The sequence below is a fragment of the Tenrec ecaudatus genome, chromosome 3 (genome assembly GCF_050624435.1).
Source record: "Tenrec ecaudatus isolate mTenEca1 chromosome 3, mTenEca1.hap1, whole genome shotgun sequence".
NCBI lineage: Eukaryota > Metazoa > Chordata > Mammalia > Afrosoricida > Tenrecidae > Tenrec > Tenrec ecaudatus.
The window spans coordinates 131,554,770-131,577,996 of NC_134532.1; the positions used below are offsets into that span (position 1 = coordinate 131,554,770).

General features: G+C 39.7%; 1 protein-coding gene across 1 annotated transcript in view; it reads right to left on the bottom strand.

The window, feature by feature from the left end:
- CCSER1 (coiled-coil serine rich protein 1) overlaps positions 1–23,227 on the bottom strand; it is a 1,235,863-nt gene that overhangs the window by 460,867 nt on the left and 751,769 nt on the right. The window contains exon 9 of the mRNA XM_075544883.1: positions 21,643–21,687. Coding sequence (XP_075400998.1) covers positions 21,643–21,687 — 45 coding nt within the window. The remainder of the gene's footprint in view (positions 1–21,642; positions 21,688–23,227) is intronic.

Below are 23,227 nucleotides of genomic sequence, written 5' to 3' on the forward strand. Positions count from 1 at the left end.
TGTCCTTTTTTATGTGGGATATCACCAAAATTGATACACTATTTTATTCCTTTCTGTTCTATAGTGGTAGTGAATTAAGACTATATAATTTTTGCCTTATATTTCAAGGTTACAAGAATGAGACTTTCACTTTATAGCACCCTATGAAGCACTGGGTGAACTACAAACATAATTTCAGAAAGTGATTTTGGTCTCTTATAAACTCAAATGAATTGAATGTGCAATAAACTTCTCCTTTACATTACTTAGAATGGACTCAATAGCAGTGAGGTAAGTGAGTTATCCTCAACTAGCCATGACTTAATACTGCATATATTACCATTAATGTTGTAACCATGCTTTAAATAGCAGTTTACTCTTCCATAAGAACCTTGAGGTGGGTCCTGAATAGTAATTCTAAGATGTAAATAAGTTAGATATGTTGCTGATGGTCATTTCACCACAAATAAGAGGAAAAGTCCGAATGTGACCCAGATAAACCGGTTCTAATCAACGCCCTGAAAAGTAACATCGGTATACTTCTGGAATTTCTTTTATTTAATAAGCAAATTAATAATCCCCATTTGTTTTCTATTACTACAAAAATTCAAGCCTCAGTGACATGGAGGGAAGATTGTTATAATTAGTATTACCTTCATTATTTCACTTTGCAAACGTAGCACTGAAGAACACTTATGTGCAACCAGGCAGACATGCTACACAGACACTTATATGCAAACGCACCAGAGGCCACATGGAACACATACAGATGACTATCTTGGAATCCTGAGCTTTAGAGGAAAGGATAGAGAAGCCAGATACATATCAACTAATTTAAAAAATACTTGGGAAAAATAGCAAAAGATTGTAGACAGAAGGGTGAACCGCCTACCAGCGCTTGGCAGTCTTGAATTTAGCAAGCAGCATTCCAGTAGGAAATAGAACCTGGCACACTGGTGGCTGACACCAAGCATGGTGGGGCCCTATCTTGCTACCCACACTCTGCTGGAGACCAGAAGCATGGGCATCCTTGACCCTCACCCACCCAGTAGTAAACGACGCCCTTGAGCTTGTGCACGTGTGCACACAGCACACAAGCTCTGCTTTGTCAGCAGAAACCATACGGACCACAAGGTATTGGGATGACACATATAAAACCATGAGGTGAAAAAAGGCCAACCAAGACCCACAGACCCTGCAAAACTGTTCCTCAAATACAATGGTGAAATTGAGATAAATCTAGATAAAAAATAAATCATAGGAATTTGTGAAAACCAGATCAACCTTACAAGAAATATTAAAGGGATGTCTTTGAATATTGAACCAATGGCATGAAATAACTTGAAATTAATAGATGGTAACTCTCCCCAGAAGTCAACAAGAAATAGAAGTATCCAAATAAACCTACCTGACTGGAAATCGGAGACCAGTTACCCATTTGTAATGATGCCAATTATAAAGTACAAAAGTGGGAAGGGAGTAGTTACCGGATTTTTAAATGGAGAAAAAGTCCATTTCAAGCAGTTGGGTGAAGGCAAAGACAGTGTACAATGGGAGAGATGCCCGTGACAATGACGGTGGTTGGAGGAACAATGGAAGGAGTGAAAGAGTTAAAGGCAACAGACTGTAAAAATGTTCTATACACAATCCTATAAGCATCATAATCTGGGCTGAGTCTGAGGGGCAGGAAGATCAATTGACCTAACATAGTCCACCAAGTCTCCGACCTACTTTTATAAGTAACCAGGTGGAGTCTGAAAGCTCCCAAGCGGCCACCTAGGTTACAACGATTAGTCTCTCCCTGTCCAGAGGAAAGATGAGCGCTGAATATATCAGATACATGGAAGCAATAATTACAATGGATTAATGAACCATATGACACGGAGACACTGAGAGCCGAAGCATATGATGGTGACCAGCTATCACTACCAAGTGCTCTGAAAGAAATCCCAGTGGACAGTCCTGAGTAGAGAGGGGAAATGTATGGGGGCGGGGGGGGGGGGACTCCACATAATGAAAAGCCCAGGTTTGCTCATCAGACAGGTAACGGTGAAGGCCCGAACTCTAAGGTCCTTGGTCATTCTCAGAAACTGGCATCTCTCCTGCACTCAATTGTCCACAAACAATGGACAGACCTATAAAGAGAATAGTAACACAGTTCATGGGCGCACACTTATGAATGGTTGACCCTTTGGGATGAAGGGGCAGCACCGACCCTAGGAAAAGGTCAAAGGGATGAAGGTAAAAGGAGGAAGGAGATAGGAAACAAAGGAAGAAATGGGGCTGGTGTTGTTGCATTGATCAGATTGTGGGACATCAGACAAAAGAGAACATGCTAGCAGTGTTGAATGCAATACTGACGACCTGCTCTGGGAAGCCGCATGCACTCAATGATAAAGTTTTGTAAAAAAAAAAAAATACAGTGACTTATGGTTACTTTATGCCTGCAATTACATCACTACATCAGCAGAAGGGCACTTCCCGTGGCTAGCGACGGAAATGGAGATTTCTTTAGATACAAATCACTGAGAGACACACACACATAATAAGCAGACCTTGAACCCAACTTTTCTTTGAAATACACAAACACACAAAAATAACTGAGGAACTATACTAAAACAAACCCAAGTTCATCATGGTCAAGTGTATCCAGACTCATGGTGACCTCAGGTGTTCTACAGTCGAACTTGTTCCTTGGAATTTCTTGGCTATAACCTGTGGGAAAGCAGACAGCTGAGACTCTCCTGAGAGGCACCCCTGGGGTGGCGGGGTGCAGAAGTCAAGCATAGACCATTGGCACCAGCCAGGCGCCTACGTAATGCACTGTTACTCACTCATTCTCATCTAAGTTTGAAAACAGCCATATTTTCTCAATTAAGTCTAAAAACAGACATTCACTCATCTATGTTTTTTCTCCCTTAAGAGTTATAAAAAGATATCCAAAACTTCCCACTCATTAAGTCTAATGTTTCAAGCAGAGTGTTAGTCCGGTCAGACTAGGGAAACAAATCCATAGAAACTCATATGTGTATAGTAAAGAGTTTTATATAAAGGGTAATTGTACATTAAGAAAGCATCCCAACCGAGATCAGTCCAAGCCCATAAGTCCGATATTAGCCCATGTGTCCAACACCAATCTGTAAAGTCCTCTTCAGAGTCATGAAACACAGGCAATGATGACAAATACAGGAAGATCACAGGCCAGTGGGTGGGAAGTCTGGTAGACCCAGTGGTGTTGTAAGCATCTCAGTGCTGGCAGGGGTCTCCACATGGCTTTTCTAGGTCCAGGGTTCTGGCTGGTTCTAGGCCCAGTAGCTTCTCCTCAGGGATGTCTCACAGGGAGTGAGCAGAGAGAGAGTGTGTGTGTGTGTGTCTCCTGCCTCCAAGAAGGAAATCCAGGAATTCCCAGAATTATCAGGAGAAGGTCATACCCACAGAGAGGCCTCATTGGTGAGATTTTGATTGACATGCCAGACTCTACTCCTTCACTCATAATTCTTTCAAATTGATACCAGATTATGTAACTACCACAAGCAGGTAGGGATGCAAAAATGATCATAGTGTACTTCTTATCACACAGGAAACAAAACTAAGAAACCTTTTAGGTCTTTTGTTTCTAACTTCTCTGACCTTCAAATGTCTTTGATGTAAAGCAATAGCACTCTTAACATTGATAACGAGCCACATAGTATTCTAAAGGCTTTGCACATAGTAATCCATTTTATCTTGATAATAATACATGAGTATGTGTTTGTACACATGTATTGTATGTTATACACAGTATTTACTCAGTTACAGACTGATCTTTCCCATTTTAAGAGTGTGAACAAGGTAGCACCTCCCTTTTTGTTGTCGTTCAAAAGGTGCTAACTGAGCTACTTGGTATTTGTTCGCAGACATTGTCATTCCGTGGTTTCTGTTTTCTTCTCACCTGGCTATCTGACCTCTCTTGTGCAGAGTCAGTTTTCACCATGACTTCCTGGAGCATGCACGGGCTGTCTCTGTACAGCTAGGCCTGGAGACGGATGCTGCTGAATAATCACCAGAGACGTCCTTTAACTTGCTGGAAGCGTCCCGCCACTCACTCATTTATGTAGTCAACATTCCAAACAACGTTTTTGAGTGTGTACTCTCTTCCAGAAAAAAGTAGAAATCAAGAGTATTTACATATAAATAGAATATTTCTTCAGTTCTAAAAACTCCCCTTACTGTTTTCTGAAAAGAAAGAATGCAACGGAACATATTTTAAAGAAGCATTTTGTTAATGAGCTCACACAGTTTAAAGCTATAACTGAATGAAAATATTGAGAAAGGTGGACGGGTGCTCCTTTTACTTTTTGAAGAAACACTTCTTTGTAGGAATAATAGAGTTTATTATTTACTTGGCTCTTCAATGTTGGCATTGTATTATCCTGCTAGCATTTTAATATAGGATGGTTTCTAAACTTTGAGAAAATTGAAAATATAGTATTCCTTCATGTCATTCATTTTCAATTTCCCACACTCTAAGATCACATAAAGTGTAAGTTCACTGCACATAAGCTGCAACCTCGCTGCACATTTCATATTTTGAGAGGGAGCTAAGTGAAACAACGCTTACCCGGGCTCCCTATTACCGTGCCATTCCATGTAGAAGCTTGTCAAACTGTGTGTGAGGTGCCACTGTACATTGTTTGCAGCGGTTTAACTTTTAAATAGTTAATTATATAAACACCCAAAACAACTACTGTGTTCAGCATAAAGTTTACATGATTTATTATGGTACTAGCATTGATATGACTATAAATTACACCTGGAAAATTCACCGAGAGTCCCTATCTCTTGTTGTCAATCATTTGTTTAATGGTTAATTACTTGTATGTCTCTCTCCATGAGCACAGCTATCTTTCCAAGTAAAGTCCTAAGGACTACTTCATCCTTCTTTCTTTTGATTGGGAAGAGTTTGGCAAAATAAAAAAAAATAAAGACTCTACTCAAGTTATTAAAAAAAAAAACCCATAAAAGCCAAACACCAAACTCACTGGCATCGAGTTGATTTTGACTCATAGTGACCCTATCGGACAGCAGAACTGTCCCTGTCAATTACCAAGATTATAATTCTTTATAATAAGACTAGAAAAGTTTCCTCTTTCCCTGGGAGTGGTTTCAAACTACAGACTTTGCAGTTTGTAGCCATAGGTAACCCGAGAGGACAGCAAGAATCCTCAAGTTATGGGTTTTAATGATCACTCTCCAAAGGCCTACTTGAGTCTAAGAATATAAGGTTGCACCTGTAGAAGAAGCAGATAAGAATAATGGCAGATTTTCTATAGATCTTGGTATATTGTATTTAAGATCCAAGAATACATTAAATCATATCAAAGTGATCAGTGTACATTGATGCCTCACAGATTCCAGAAGCGGAGAGTAAATGCATACCACAGTAAGAATAACATAATACTCCTGACTATGAATGAAGAAAACAATGGATATTTAAGCAGCTTGAAGGTACATACAGCCATCAAGTCAATGCCAGCTCATAGTGACCCTATAGAACAAGGTAGAACTGCCCTTCTGTGTTCCTAAGATTAGAACTCTTTATAGTAGTAAAAAAAAAACTCATCTTTTTCTCTCAGAGCAGCTGGTGGTTTTGAACTACTGACTTTGCAGTTAGCAACACAACACCAAACCACTACATCAACCAGGTTCCTTGGAGATTATATGTTGCTTAGTGATTATATGTTGCTCAACCTTTTAAGCCCACCAGCGACTCCATGGGAGAGAGATTCCCAAGGTAGGGATTGTATTTTATGTTTCTATCTAACTTTAATTGCCAGTTCTTGTACACACACACACACACACACACAAACCATATTGTTGAGAGGGAGGTGGGGGAGGGGAGGGTGCAGAGCAGAGACTCAAAGACAATCTGTAGACAATGGGACATCCCCTCACAGAGGAGCACAGGAAAGGGATGAGTCAACCAAGGCTCAGTAAAGCACCAATGAAACACAATATTCCTCTGGTTCCTTGTGACCTCTTCAGCCCCCATGATCATGACCCCAGTCCTGCATTTCACTGCTGGTTAGACCAGAGCATGTGGACAGGTACAGAGAAGAGATAACAGCTCAGGACACACAAAATCCAGGAACAGGAATGGCAATAGCGATACCAGAAGGGTAGGGGGAAAGTGGAGCGAGAATGGGAGGAAGGGACAACCGATCGCGATGATAAACACATAATCACACAACCCCCCTCCATGGGAATGAACAACAGAAACCATGGGAGAAGGCAGACAGCAGTTGGTGTAAGATATGAAAATAAAGATAATTTATAATTTATCACGGGGTCATGGGGCGGGGGACGAAAAAAGAAGCGCTGTCTAGAAAAGAATGGTGACAACCTGTACAAATATGTTTGACACAAGTGATGTATGGAATGTTATAAGAGTTGTAAGAGCCCCCAATAAAATGATATTTTAATTAAAACAAACAAACAAACAAAAACCAGGATACCATTTGCTGCTGAGCTTATTACAGGTCATTGTAACCTCATGTGTACCAAAGTACTACAATTGTGCTTCATGGGGTTTTCACAAGTTGACTGATCAGAAGTGAGTTAGACAGACTTGCTTTGGAAATGTCTCTGGGCAGCTCCACCCACAAACCAACCATTAGCCGCCAAGTCAACCCCTTGCAAAGCTCCATTATCTTGTGTAAGAATCCGTTATCAGTTATTAATTGAACACATAACACACACAAAACCCCAAAACTCTCATAATATAATATAAATATAGCTGCTCTTGTTCAAAACCAAAATCCAGATTTTAATTTCCAAGATTTATCTGAATTATCATTTGATACTTAGTCAAAGCTTATTAGAGAACCAAAGACACTAATTAATGAGTATCAGGAGGCTAGCTAGGGCCAGAATCATCAGGAAAGCAATAGAGCCTGTCAGGGAAATCCAGTGTTTTGATGACATACAGAGCCAGACTGTCATCCCACTTTTGCATCATGCTCTGTAGGACTTACTGGATCCCGCTGAGCGTCTATCAACAGGGAGATTTGTGAAAATAATGACTTGACAGAGTTATTAAAAGGGGGTTAGTAGGTTCTCCAACCCACTCACTGCCATCGAATGGATTTTGATGTATCATGACAGGAGATAGGGCCTCCAGGTTATACATCTTTACGAGAGCAGATGGCATCGTCTTCCTCCCGGGGTGGTCTGGGACTACCTCCTTGGAGACGTCCGGGAGTTGATTCGATGTCAGTCGATCGTTTGAAGGAGAACCGGCAACGGCAACGGCTAGAGGCAGGGCTCTCGCCTCCCGGAAATTGACCACAGTCTTGGACCCCCACGACTCAGTGCTGTACTGTCCTCCAGGGGGACCAGGAGCCAGTGTTGACTCGGTGGCCACGAGTTGGTTGGATTTTTGCCCGAGTGCGCAGTGGGTAATGTTACAGCAGTTCGACAGCGTGGGCCTCCTTTGGGGACAGACAGGCTTCCTGCTGGAGCAGAGTCCGGGTCTCGGAAAGCCACCGTGTCCTGTGGTTGCTATGCATCGATGGCAGTGAGGTGTGCCTCTCCCCCGCCCCAACCCCTGCATTCTGTAGCCCTCCGTTTACCCCCTAACGATCTGTATGTAGGAGGTCCGCTCTGATTGCTGCTTGCAGGCTGGGCTACGTGCTGGGCGGCACCCAGAGGACCAGCAGCACCAACCCACTGACATCTCCACCAGAGACAGACGAGGCTTTCTGCTCCGGTAGGGACTCGAACCTTGGAAACCCCACGGGGCAGTTCCACTGGGCACTGCAGAGCCTAGCTGAGGAGGCCCTGGGTCCTGGTTGTTTCTAGTGTGTGACATAACCGCCGGAATTATGCTAGTGACATCTAGTGGTGACTACTGCACCCCTCACGAATGCCACCCTGGTCACCAGAAAATGGTGTGTGGTCCTGCAGCAAACTATTTATTAGACACCTCAGTGTGCCAGACTCTTACACCATTTGTAGGGATAAAAAGATGTAAGCAACACAATTGCTGCCCTAGAGAAATTCTGACTTTGGGAAAGCAGACACATATAAACCAATTACAATAAAATGGTATAATAATTTCTACAAGAGCAATAAAAATTAGTGCTAATGTGCTACCGAATGGATAACTGACTCTGCTGAAGGAGGTAGCATTTGTACTGGTTTGAAAAGAAGAATAAAACACCCTCATTACAGTTTAGCTGTAGAAGAGATGGGGCAATATGGAGCTACCAACGAAAGCAAGTTTGGGTTGATAAGCGCAGGAGTTTAAATCTTATCAGCGTACGACAAAGAAGAAGTGACTTTTTTTGTTTGTTTCCAGCTTGAAAAGCTCATAAGTACCTGTCCGCAGCATGGTGGAGGATAGTGATAGGAGAAATCAGAGTCGCTGGAGCCTACTAGGAAATTGCAGTCCTTTGCTTTGAGAGGTGGTGAATATTCAGACTCTCTGGGTGGGAATTCGGGTACTGAAACCAGTTGTCTACTAGGCCACTCTGAATGATGGCAACATCTCACCTGTCGGCACAGAACTGTACTCCAGGTTTTCAGTGGCTGCTACTTTGGAAGGAGATCACCAGGCCTTTTTTTCCAGACCCCTGCGGGTGAACTCGAGCCTTCAACCATTAGACTAGCAGTGGAACACATTTCCCTAGGCATCTTGAAGGGGATCCTTGAGTTGAGGCAGATCGTAAGAAATACCACTGACAGATATTTGAAGTTGAATTGAGATTCTACTGTAAATATGGAATTCAAGGGAGAAAAAGATCATCGAAGTAGATTCTGTTTTCTGCATGTGTGATTGAAACAGAAGAGCAGATGGAACTGGTTTATAGAGCAGAAAAGAGATAAGATGAAAATTATGGATTCCCTGTCTTCAGGCATATTTGTAAAACTAAAAAAAAGAAAAGAAAGAACCTCACTGTCTTCGAGTTTCTACCCACTCAAAGGGGCCCTAGAGGACAGGGGAGAACATTCCCCTGTGGATTACCGAGACTGTAACTCTTTATGGGAGTAGACAGGCCCATCTTACTCCTGGGGGGAGGCTGGTAGCTTAGAACTGCTGGCCTGCAGTACGCATTCCAGTGCATAACCCCTGTGCACCAGGCCTCCTCTCCTAACACGCACTCACGGAGAAAGGAGTAACATGGTTCTGTATCTCTTCCAGAGATCCAGGTTTAGGAAACATCAGGGTCCAGCATGCATACATCACGCCCAGAGTATGTGAGATTTCCCAGGAAAACCACCGCAAAGCCAAAGAGAAGTGGCCATTAGACAACTCAGAATCTGGGAAAAGATCATCACATAACTAGTAAATCCTCACTGAGAACTAGGTTTACCTTTTGTCAAAACCAAATCAGCAAATTACAGACACATGCTTAGATGATAAACTGGATTTGAAAATAGCTTAATGAATCAGAATATTTCAACTCAGCCAGAACATAACTTTTTAAAACACACAACTTAAATAAAGAAGCAGTGCTCCAAAAGCTTGGGCTACAATTATATGAAAGAATTTGAATTTCTTTCATAATATAAAACTCTACTCTGCATTTAGGATAGTCCTTCTGAGGTCTCAAGAAATATTTTTATTTGACTGTATATAAAAGAGACAGCTTTTTCTCCTCAACCCAATAAATAGGGCTATCTCCTTATTTAACAACAACAACAATATTTTCGGTTTTCTTTTATTCTCTTCTTTTTTCCCCATTTTCTCTCTTTTCTAATCTGCTGATACAGATATTCCTTGCTTTGGTAATTTTCCGGGAAGTGAGCCCAGTTTGGTTTGATGTTTTATTATTACCGTCCACCTCACAAATGTAGGATATTAACTTTACACTGTAGCATTGTCAGGTTGGAAAAGAATACTTATTCGCACTATTTCATCACTTAACTACCTGCAAATGTATGGCCTCCTAAAATACATATAACCTCAATTTTCATTTTAAGATACAAATTATTCCCTTATTCTTTCAGCTCTTCTCAGAGGAATAAAAATTAACAGAGATACATTTCCAATCAATTAATTTGATTTTTTTCTTACTAAATTTTTGAATGTGCTAAAGCTTAATCTCTTGGTCCATGTATTCATATATTACTTCCTATATTAAGAACATCCTGCCTTAATAATCACAGATTAGTTTAAATACAATTTAACATTCATTTCAAAATCAATATATGAAAATATGCAGGCATTATAAAATTTGGGGCAGTAAATTAATCCTCTCTGCACCGGAATTAGCCTCATTTGTCCAAAGGGAATTACAGACCATAGAAAAAGAACATGCTAAATGCCTGACGACTATGCATTATTCAACAAAAAAAGGTAAATTGGTAATTAGCACTTTAAGTGGGGTTGAATCATGTCGTAGCACAAACGTATTTTAAAATGCTTTACAATTATAAAATTTGGAGAGAAAAAATTTAACGTCACCACATTTAAAATATTTCCTCATAAAATGAGGCTGTATCATTTCTCTTCTCGCTATTTAAAAACTGTATGCCTCAAAGTCAATCAAAATGTTGTCAGCTATTATCAACACTTGCATTTTCTGTAAGGTATAAAAGAAGTACACAAGATGGAATTTATTTATTTATTTATTGTACTTGTATATAGAATTATAAATTGAAACAGTAATGCAGAAAGATACATGTTAAAAGGAACTAGCAAAGGTTCTCCAGCTCCAACAATTATTGATCTTAAGGAAAATCAATATTCAACTCAACAAACATTTATTGCATGCTTATTACATGTAAGATAGAGTACCAGGTTGGGGGTTTTTTATTAAATCATTTTATTGGGGGCTTGTACAACTCATCACAATTCATACATACATCTATTGTGTCAAGCACATTTGTACATTTGTACATTTGTAGCCATCATCATTCTCAAAACATGTGCTTTCTATTTGAGCTCTTGATATCAGCTCCTCATTTTCCGCTTACCTCCCCACTCCCCCCTCTCTCATGAACCCTTGATGAAACATCGGACAGTGTAAGATATGACAAAACAATAATAATTTATAGATTTTTTAACTTACTGTGTATACTTGAATATAAGCCGATCCAAATATAAGCCAAGGCATCTAATTTTACCACAAAACTGCATTAAAAATATGCTGAAAAACTTGGCTTATACATGATTATATATGGTATCCCTTTTAAAAAATTATTCTATTGTTGGCTCATACAAATCTTATCACAATCTATCCATCCACTGTACCAAGTACATTTGTACATTTGTTGCCATCATCATTTTCAAAACATTTTCTTTCTACTTGAGCCCTTGGCATCAGCTTCTCATTTCCCCCTCCCTCCTCACCATTGCTCCCTCAGGAACTCTTGATAGTTTATAAATTATTATTATTTTTTCATGTCTTACACTGACCAATGTCTCCCTCTACCCACTTTTCTATTGTCCCCTGGGAGGGGGTTATAGATAGATCATTGGGATCAGCATCCCTTTTCTCCCCCACCTTCCTCTTCCCCTCCTGGTATGGCTACTCTCAACATTGGTCCCAACAGGGTTATCTGTCCTGGATTCCCTGTATAAAGGACCAGGTTTTAAGGGGACCTGGTGATTCAGCAGTGAAAGCATTGGCAGCTAACGAACCTAGGAGCCACTGCATGGGAGAAACATGTGCCAATACGTTTCTGATGATCACCTTGGATAGCCTATGGGAAAGTTCTACCCTGTCCAACAGGATAAAATGGGTGGTTACCCTGATCCTAACTTCCTAATGTATTTCTCTAACTTCCCTATTTAGAGACTTATTAAAATTCTATATAGGAATAAGGATGGAGAGACTTCTCATATACTTTGGACAAGTTATCAGCAAAGGACATCATACTTGTCAGGGTAGAGGGTCAAGGAAAAACTAGGAAGACCACAGCGAGCTATCTTTTGCACAGTGGCTACCCAATGGGCTAAAGCATAACCCTTGTGAGGATGGTGCAGAAACACGAGGTGAATACAGATGGTCTACAGAGGGTTTCTATGAGTTGGCTTATAGTCACTGACATGTAGTCACTGACATGTAGTCACTGCAGTGGTCTGATAAATTTCATTTTAGTAGATCATCAAGTGTGTGCTTTGTGGTCTTTGGTGAATTCACAATTCAGACTTCTGGAGACAAGGGGGAGATCTGATGAAACCCAGTCACGAGAACAGGTTCCTCTGAGGCCTGTTAAGTCTCCCATTCAGGGATCTCTCGAGCCACAATAGTGAGGAAAGGCTTGTATTCAGACAGCCTCCCAAATGCTAGGTATTTCCCTCCAAGAATGAGAATACTCTTTAGTAAGTCTTCAATTCACCAAGTCTGAAATGTCCTCTCCACGAGGGACCTTTGAATGCAGTCATAGCAAGGCTCGTGCATTGTGCAGGACTAAGCAGCACTTTCTTCTGCCAAACAGCAAACCCAACTTCAGCGAACTATACCTGTTGAACACTTGCTCTTCTACTGACCAAAAGTAATGAGTCAATAGGAGAAGAGCGAACAGCAAGTATTATTAAAATTCAGATACTATTATTAAATTCCGTGAGCTTTTGGTGAAAGTCCACACAGCAAATCAGCCATGCATAAATTGTTTCCTGACACGGGTTGTAATCTCCGCCACGAGACTGCTTTCTCTCCATGTCCACTCTCGATTTCCTGTTTCTAGTCATTGACTTGCCCATTGTTGGTGGGAAATGGTGCCTCTTTGATGTCATATAGGCGACTGTGAAGCATATTCTTTCCAGGTGTAATTCGAAAGATGTCAGGTGGTTATCTTTCAGATAAATGTTACCTTGATGTATTTTCAAAATCTTTGAGACCATTCTCCAATTATGTATTTGTTTCACTTAGTTTCACTTTCCTTGGAGACAGGGAGTTGGTCAGGCCCTCAGTTACTGACAACGGTCTTCGGGCATTTATTATAGACAAAAGGTTGGCTGAACAAAACATTTCTGTCATCTTCTCGGTCAATTTTAGCTTCCAGGTCAAATTCCTGCTTACTTTATGTTTGATCTCATGTGCGCTTTTCTCTTAACGGGGTCATACCATCAATTCCATATGTTCTGAAATTTCTATATCTGCTTTGGAAAACGTTGATGTGGATATGTCTATTGAATAGTTGCTTGGTGGGATTGATAAGGGTTCAAGTAGTTGTTTACAACAGGGTGAATTTTATTTTCGAGGGTTCTAAGAATGCAATGCATTTCCTATATCTAAAGTTTCTTTTATTCACTCACAGTGCTGACCTTACATCTAGCTCTGCTGGCTCCATTATTCTCTCTCTCTCTCTGATTCTCTTGGGAAATATGACTCCATCACTATGTGCCTACTCTAAAATATCTCAGCCAGAATAGCAGTCAAAATTTCCAAAATAAATGTAAACATTTAAACGGTGAGTACTTCTTTTGTAAACCTTTTTCTCATTTGGAGGTACTACTAAACTATTACTCTGGTGAATCTCATTGTGCTTGATAGACCAATTTCTTTTTTGGTAGTCTCTTGAAATATCAATGGTTTACAAACATTTAAAAATATCTTCACAAACTAACTTGTTAATCTCTCAGAAAATATGAAGGATGTGGAAAATAGCTTACAAAATCCCTAGATCATATGCACTGCCCTCCATAAGTAACACAACACATAGTAAAGACATTTTTCTCTTATCAAAAGTATGAAATATAGATTTAAGGATTTGGGCATTTTGACAATAGATTATAAATAGATTTTGTTGCCTCAACTTAAAACTTGTCATTTTAAAATCAAGAATCTAAAGTCTATTAAGAGTCAGGCTTGATTTTGCATAACATGGACTTTCATGTTAAAGGTTAAGCCACACAGAGAATTACCTCCCATAATAACATGACATTCAAACTATCTGTGACTTGGGGAAATGTCAAAGAAGAGCAGATGGTATGTATAATAATCATAACACCACTCCCACGACCATAACAAAACTCACTACTTTCACGCTGACACTGACTAAGAGCAACCCTAAAGAACGGGCAGAAATGACCCAGTGGATTTTGAGACTACTCTGGTATGAGGGTAGAAAGTCCCATCTTGGCTCTCAAGGAGCAGGCGGTGGTCTTGAATTGCTGACGCTGCAATTAGCAGCCAAAGCATAACTTTTACACACCAAAAGGGCCCCTATAATGGTAACAGTTTTAATCTGCTGAATTATTTTGATGGACTTGGCACAGTTCAAAGAACTTTTAACTCATTTTATCTTCTCAACAAGTTTTAAAAGAAGAATAATATTATATGTAGTCTTGTTAAAGGTAATATTGATTTATAAGCACAAAGATCTTTCACTTCCTTTATTGACAGTCAATTCCGGGAAGGGAAACCAAAAAAAGCTATATTTTATTTTTTACTAAATTCTTAGAAGGTCCTTTTATTTCAAATTCATACCGTAAATCAGAGACACCTTAGTGGCAAATTGCAGGCATTGAACCATTGAAAAAGTCTAGTTATAAAAGAAAGAACTAACTTTGTCTTTGCTTTTATACCTTAAAGGAGAACATTACCCTCCCTAAAAATAGCTTCATCACTAAGGTTATAAAAGAAACTTCATCCAAGGAAAATTCAACAACAAATGAGAGTAGTATAGTAAAGCTGAGCAGGAATACAAAATTAGAGAAAATCTTATTTTAGATATAGGCACAAAAGGAAACATTAAAATTGAAGTATGTTATTATTTAAAATAACAGGTGATCACCATCTATTTCCTGTAGCAAATTATTTATTTAATACAAAAGACATGAAAAACGTATAATTATCTTCTGGAATTTCAAGTTTACAAAAAATGTCAGATTTTATGGGAACAATAGCACTGCAATATTCTTAGCTACCTCTTATTTCCTGAAATGATACATCTTCTTCATTTTTGGTTTAATCTTAAAACTCAATCTTTTAAACCTTAAAAATAAGCCCACATGGAAGAAGCACACCGGCCAGTGCGATCACGAGGTGCCCAAGGGACCAGATATAATGCATCATGCAAAAAAAAAAAAAAAGATATGTGTGTGTATGTATGTGTATATATGTGTATATGTATATATGTATGTGTATATATATTATATTAAATGAAGGGGGAAGTGCAGAGTGGAGACCCAAGGCCCAAGTGTCGGCCAATGGAGATCCCCTCATAGAGGGGCTTAGGAGAGGAGATGGGTTAACTAGGGTGTGAGGTAGTATTGATGAAGAACACAGCTTTCCCCCAGATCCTGGATGCTTCCTCCCCCCAACTACCATGATCCGAATTCTACCTTGCAGGGCTGGATAGGACAGAGGCTGTACACTGGTACATATGAGGATTGGAGGTACAGGGAATCCAGGGTGGATGATACCTTCAGGACCAAGGGTGTGAGGGACGATGCTGGGAGAGTGGAGGGTGAGTGGGTTGGAAAGGGGGAACTGATTACAAGGATCCACATGTGACCTCTTCCCTGGGAGAGGGACAGCAGAGAAGGGGGGAAGGGAGACCCCGAATAGGGCAATATATGACAAAATAACGAGGTATGAATTACCAAGGGCATATGAGGGAGGGGGGAAAGGGGAGGGAGGGGCGGGGGGGAAAAGAGGACCTGATGCAAGGGGCTTAAGTGGAGAGCAAATGCCTTGAGAATGATTGGGGCAGGGAATGTATGGATGTGCTTTATACAATTGATGTACGTATATGTATGGATTGTGGTAAGAGTTGTTGGAGTCCCTAATAAAATGTAAAAGAAGAAAAGAGAAAAAAAATGACTAGGGCAAAGACTGTACAGATGTGCTTTATACAATTGATGTATGTATATGTATGAACTGTGTAAAGAATTGTATCAGCCCCAATAAATTGTTAAAAAAAAAAATTAAAAAAAATAAAATAACCCTCTTTTGTTGTCTGGGGGACCTAAGAAAAGGAAGAATGAGTTCTCAAGAAATAAGCTTGTGTTAAGCTTATTTTGGAAAGATAACTCATTGGTTGATTTTTAAAATTTTCTTCCACTTGAAATATTGATTGCATTAATGTATCATATATTTTTGAAATACTCTGACTATTATTATCCCAATTTCTGAATACCTTCCCTTTTGTACTCAGATTAAACTTTGGAACATACACATTTCCATGGAAAGAACAATGCAGCATCTACCCAGGCATTTTACCAAAGCTACAAGCTAAAACATCAGCATGTAATGCAATTGCTTTCTTGAAGATGTTGTAATTTCAAACAACAATGCATATCATAGGCAATCTTGGGAATTTAATGATTAAGTTTATTCACATAAAACAAGGGAAACAATTTTGAACAATACAGTGTGTTCTCACCTAAAAATTAATTGGGGAAAATAGCCTTGAATTAAATATGTTTTATAAACATTTGTTCAAGTGGGTCTGTCCAGTTGTGTAGTTGTGTCTCTAAGTTTCAGAGGTTGGAAGGACTCATAACTTCCCACTTATGGCTTTGGGCACAGGAAACAGATGATTGGATCCCTGTAGCCCATCGGAGACAGTCAGTGATGCACGTTGGGGTCAAAACAGAGAACAGGTGGCAAGGCATGCTTCATGGTTTTCTTGAGAATGACACATTCTCTATTATCTATTTTAAACCTATGAAATATCTGCTTTATCTGAACTCTGCATCCCATCTTAATCTGTTTCTACTTGCAATCTATATTGAAAAGTTGAAATTTAAAATGTAAGTGACACAGTCAACTATGACCAAATAAAAATGATCTAGAAACACAACAAGGGATGAATATGTTTATAATGTGTCCTGGTCCTATCTCTGAAAATGTTCCCAGCATTATTCACAAGGTTGATTTCATTTCAGATGTATAGGAAGTGTATTTTATGATGGCATGAAAGTTTTAATTTAAATGTTAAATTTGAACTAATATGAATGTGTGCTTATTTATTGTATGCACCATTCTAGAAAATCAGAAATTTGTAAATTAAGTAGAAGTATTCATTGATAATTATAAAAATGCATTCTATTTTTTTTTTCAGCCTCTATGCTTCTGGAAATTGTCTATCTTCAAACAACATACTTAAAAGACAAGTTTACTATGAACCATTCCCTGCCTCTCATATTCATGTAGCATATTTAGTAGAATTTGTGAAAGTAAATATATAAGCCTGATTAAGAAATCAAATATTTAAATTAGCCCTCTTAATCCATGGTAAGAAGTCATAGATCATGTGTGTTTAGATTCTCGGTATTCTAAACTGTTGATGATTTCTAAGCTAGGATGACGGCACACAGTCCGCCATCCACAATGATTACCTACTTGCACACATATTCACGGCCATTGCTCATTATTAGACAAGGAATATTTTACCAATAAATAAAATTGGATATTTAACCAGATAACTAAAAGTTATACTTTGGAAAATAAACCATTATATATCCTTCTAAGAAAACTGATTGATGGAAGCTTGGATTTGACCACATTTAAATATCAGAGCATTATATACTAGAATAGCAATTCATAAGGAAAGAAACATAATGTATCGCTGATTTTTTCATGACTATTATGGTCTCGTTGGAGGCAAGAATTTTAGTTGCAACCAGCTAGAAATATCATTCAGTAATCACACTTTAGACAGCATTCCATTAATCTTCACTTTTAAACATGCTCATTATTGCATATGGCCAGTGTCCTTCACTTTATGCACACAATATTCATGTACAATATATAGAAATGCTAACTTAACAGTTTTGGATACAAGTATCTATTTTACTTTAAAACATCACAATAACACCAGTGCTTTAGGTAGTATTCATCTCTAGCTCCTCCGGAATGCTAATTTGCATTTTAATCCATTCTTAATTTATATTTTTGTACAGCATGCAATGTTCAAATTTGAGCTTTCTGTCTAGCAATTAGCTTTTTAATAGTATTTACCACTTAGCTAAATAGCATATTACTGCTTCAATTTTCCATGCATACTTTAACTATTGTCATTATCTCAAAAAGTAAATAGGGCACTTTAATGACACTCCTTAAACCACCTTATAAATATTTGGGAATGGGCCCTCGTATTTTTTCCATCATTACCTATTGGGAATATGTTGTCATTTGAACCAAAACAAATTAATTCATCTTATGAAGTAATCATTGTCATCAACTATTTACCGATCTTAATAGCATTAGGATGAGACTATCTAGGAACATGTTTTCTGTAAGGTTTAAAAAACAGCCACCAATTTCCATTTGACATAATCAGAAGTATATTGTTTAGCTTTGAAATGTACACATATTAATAGAATGCAGCAAACAGAAATCAGAGACGATGTCACACTTCTTAAGCAACAGAAGTTACAAGACTTGTAACATAGTAATTAGACCTTCTGTTTACAGATTATCTACTTGAGACTTCACAGTGAAGTTCTCACGATGTAAGACACCTCGTTACGAAGGAGCCCCTGGGACTCAGTGACTGAAGTGCTTCTCTGCTACCTGAAAAGCCTGCCATTTGAACCCACTGCCACTGTGTGGCACAAGGAATGACAGTCTGCTTCCTGAAATATGTACAGCCTTGAATCCATGGGAATATCCCAGACTGTGCTCAAGGATTGTTGCTGGAATTAACAACGATGCATTTTGTGTCTTTATTAGCTACTTCTCGACTTTATAATTATTATCAGTCATGTCAGGCTTCAAACCAAACCAGTTTTCTTGTAGTCAGTTCGGACTCATAGCATCCCCATGTGTGTCAGAATAAAACTGTTCTCTGTAGCGTTCTCATTGATTAGTTGGGGGGAGAAGAGCATCAGGCCTTTCCTCTAAGTTGGAGCAAGACCTCTGTTCATTATAGTTATCTATTTTAACTCCACTGGGACTTGTGTTAATCTGCATAGTCGTGGGGAAAATCTACATGAAGAGTCAGGCTGAATAGAAATATGTTTGCTAGCCCAATGCTGCCCTAAGAGGAAGTGAAGTATTTTTTGAATGTTAAGTATAGAGCTTTACTGTGAAAGATTGTGTGTCCACTTGGCTGGGCCAAGAGCCCAGTGATTTGGCAAATCTAACAGAATGTCATCAAGTCCATAAGTCTGTAATCAGACAGACTCTGGTGTCAATAGCCAAGCAACTTCCTTACACAGACTTAATGCAATTAAAGGGCCATTTCTTACTTCCTATATAAGTGGACACTGTAGATAGGTTTGCAGGCTTTTTGCTGAATCGAGAATGTGCATTTAGCTCATTGATAGTTTGTTGTTTGTTTTTAATTTGAACGAATATCCTGCCATATTGCTCACAGATCTCAGAAGCCATTAGGGATCTGCCATTTTTGCTGCATCTAGATGACTTGGATCCACCTTCTTCTGTAGCTTCTGGCCTGGGATATTCCTTCTGATTGCAAGTTTGTCAGAACCCAAGCCTATGCAAGTCAGGAGAAGCATCAGTGTAGCATCTGACCATGAGCTTGTAATCTGCCTTGACTCAGACTGGACTCGTTCACTTCTGCAACTGTGTAAGCCATTTCTCAATATAAAATCTTTCTTTTTATAGATAAATATATAGACCTAGGTAAAAACATAGGTATCACTGGTTTCCTTCTTCTTTGATACATTGGGAATATCAAAATGAGAAGGCATTGATAATCATTGGTTTACATATTTTACCCTTTTCATAATTTTCCCACTAATCTAAAGAAAATGGCATTAATCAAATATCACTTCTCTATGTACATCCATACAGACATCAAATTGTAAGTGACTAAGAATTTGACCTACAATTGATTAAGCAGTTTCAAGAAGAACTAACTTTTCCTATAAAACATCGTCACCTGTTCTCCCTTATGATACACTTTGGACTTGATCTGGTTTTTAATATTTTCTGTATTTTTTTCATATTGGGTTTAACTCTGTTGTATTTTGTTACTGCTGGGAGCCATCCTCACTCTCTGTTGTGTGTTTTTCTATATTTTTGGTATATGAAACCCAGGATGGGTGTATCTACAGAGACAACAAGGAGAGTAAGTGTTTCCAGGAGGGATGGCTGTGGGGTGGGGAGGTAACAGGGAGCTGATATCCAGGAGTCTAAGAAGGAAGACGATATTTTGAAACTGATATGGTAGCAATTGTACAACACTGCTTGCTATGCTTTAACTGTGGAATGGTATGATATTTGAATTGTTTGATAAAATGGTTTGGATGAAAAACCAAACTTTTTCTTATGGCAAATAGAATAATGAGACATTCCCTACATCTACAAATTGTTGAAGAAACATGAAGAATTTTAGTACCATTTAGCAAGGCCAGTAAACAGACCCAGGAATTTATGTCTCCTTCTGCTGTCGCATAATTGTTTATTGACTGAGGTATTACAGTGAAATGTAGATGACTACAATTGTATGCCCCAAAGGCACTAAATCTGTGCAGATGGGTGATGGCCCGACTGCCGGGGTATGAACTGGAAGTGACGAGTGAAGTTCTTCCACCAAGTAGATTCATTTTGGTCATATCTGTGCAAAATAATTTACCTGAACAAAACTGACAACGCTTCTGAGGACTGCCTTACCGAGCGCATATTTCCTCCTACTCTGTCATAACTGAAAACTGCGTCCTTATTATCTTGCTTTCCTAAAACATAAAATATATCTAAAGTTGCATCTATAATTCTCCTCTCCAGCCCTTCTGCCAATACGAACCAACTATTATTGTGTTCCCTTTGAAGGTAATCGATGCTTCTCGATGGAAAATGGCACAGAAAGGTGGAGTGAGACCCCACAGGATAAGTCAACTAGGGGCTAAAATACAAACTATCACAAACTTACAAAGGAAATGAAAACGGTAGGCATTGGGGACAAACACCATTGAGTTAATAGTGAATAAATCTGTATCTGTAGAAAGAGAAGACACACCAGGCCAGGGGAAGCTTATTCCCTCATTGCACAAGACAAAATACCTGCAGGTTTGCCGCAAAAATTGTTATGTCGATCCCACAAAATTAAAATTATTTCTACGCAAGAAAAAAACTGATTTAGTGAATGGCAATCCCCCAGGTCCCAGGCACTCATATCACAGAATAAAGTACAGAATCTATATTTTCAGCAAAGAACGTCTCTTAATCAAAGTAAGTATCCACATGCAATTAGAGAAAGAGAATAATAATGTGCAAGGATGTGTTGAGTTCCTATTCAAAGTTCTGCACTTTGTAAGGCATTCCAGAGAGGCAAGAATTGAAGGAAGTCCTGGAATTCTCAGACTTCCCAGAGCTATTTCATCCTATCTACTAAGGTGTGCCAGCCCAACAGCCCACAGCTGTGGCTTCTCAGAGCAGAGCGAAGATCACGAGATGGAATCACATGTCGGAGCTATTAGAGATGCTCTAACTTCTTAGGCAACTATTTTGAGACCCGCATGCTGATGTTGGCTTCCTTAGAGGCCTGCTGCTGTGTATAACGGAAACATCACGTGCCTAACCCAACGACCAAGCCGTCCTTGGGCCTCGGAGGAGCACCCCCAGACAAAGCCTTTAGGGAAGTGTGTGCAGCATGTCCTTTGACGAATTGAACGAAAGCACATAAGCACAAAGTTTCTTTTCAGAACGTCCCCAGCACTGCCACCATCCTCCGCAACCGCGCCCATGCCCAGCCACAGCCCAGCAACGCAACCTGCAGCCATGCTCTCCTTGGACCCTCTCCCTTAGACGTGCTTACCTCTCTCCCTCCCTGGACTGCCTCCAGTCTTTTCAAGTTCAAACCCTGCAAGAAAGAACCACATATTAGTGTTGACAATTAGGACCCCAAACTAACCCATTGACCTCAATTCAACTCTAATTCCTAGCGGCCCAATGTGCTACGGGGCACACACAGCCCTTTGTTGGGTGTGTCGGAACCACAGGCCTTGCAGTTACCAAGCCAACATTTACCCGACGCCATCTGTAGGGTTCAATGATGAAGAGTGATGAAGAGTAACCGGTAAGTACTCAGTATGAGTGGAGTGGTTTTGAAGAAAAGAAGAAAAATATGCACCACTTTTGAATATTGAGGAATGTTATGGCACACATGTGTCATTGTCCTTAAGCACTTTCAAGTCAGTTCCTCCTAAGAGAAGCGCTGTGTGAGAAAACAAAACACTGTGAGCTCCTTCCCGTCCTCAAAATGGGTCTTAAGTTTGAGTCCACTGTGGAAGCCCCGGTGGCCGCCCAACTTGTCCAGATCCATCACTTCTTTGTTGCCCTCTATTTCACCAAGCGTGATGTCATGCCCCAGGGGCTGGTCTCTTCTGACATCATGTCCAACAAACGTGAGACAAAGCCTTGCCATTTTGCCTCTACGGAGCATTCTGACCGGACTTCTCCCAAGACATACGTGTTTGTTCTTTTGTATTTCGGAGAACTTTCAATATTTCCTCTAGCACCATTCCATATTTTCCCCAGAGAACTTTCCATTATTGCAACTTAAATAAGGTTTGAATTAGATCTTGAGTTCTTTCAATTTAAGATGTGCTGTGCCTAATCATTTTTGTTTGCTTTTCTTACTCTAGGTCAGGGGTCCTCAACATTTTAAACAGAGGGTCAGTTCACTGTCCTTCAGACCCATTGGAGGGCCAGACTAGAGTTAAAAAAAACTATGAAAAATTCCTATGCACACTGTACATATCTTATTTTGAAGTAAAAAACAAATGGGGCAAACACACCCGGCGGGCCGGATAAATGTCCTCTGTGGGCTGCATGTGGCCCACGGGCCGTAGTTTGAGGACCCCTGCCTAGGTGTTTGCACCTTTCATTATTATCGTTTACTCTGTATCCTCAGACTCCCCTTTTAAATGTTCTGGTCAGCACTTTGCCTTCACCACTTCTTCCAGGGCAACGGTGTGCCTGACCCAAGCCTTATGCACGTGGGAGTTGTTAGATATTGAATAAGGAAGACCCAAGAGGAATTGATGCCTTGGAATTGTGGTGCTGGAGAAGAATATTGAAAGTACCATAGACTGCTAAAAGGACTAGCCAGTCTGGGTTGGAGTGCTCTTTAGAGGCAAGGATGCCAAGATTTCATCTGACATACATTGGACACATTGTCAGGCCACCTAGTCTCTGGAGAAGGACATCATGTTTGGCCAAATGGAAGGGCAACAAAAAATGAGATGGGTGGACCCAGTGGCTGCATCGATAGGTTCCAGCATCAGAACACTTGTGAGATGGGCACAGGGCTGTGCAGAGTTTCCTTCTATTGAGCACAGGGTCCCTCTGGGTAGGAGCTAACTCTGTAAGGAAGAGCAAGTTCCAGAGTCTCTTCTGAC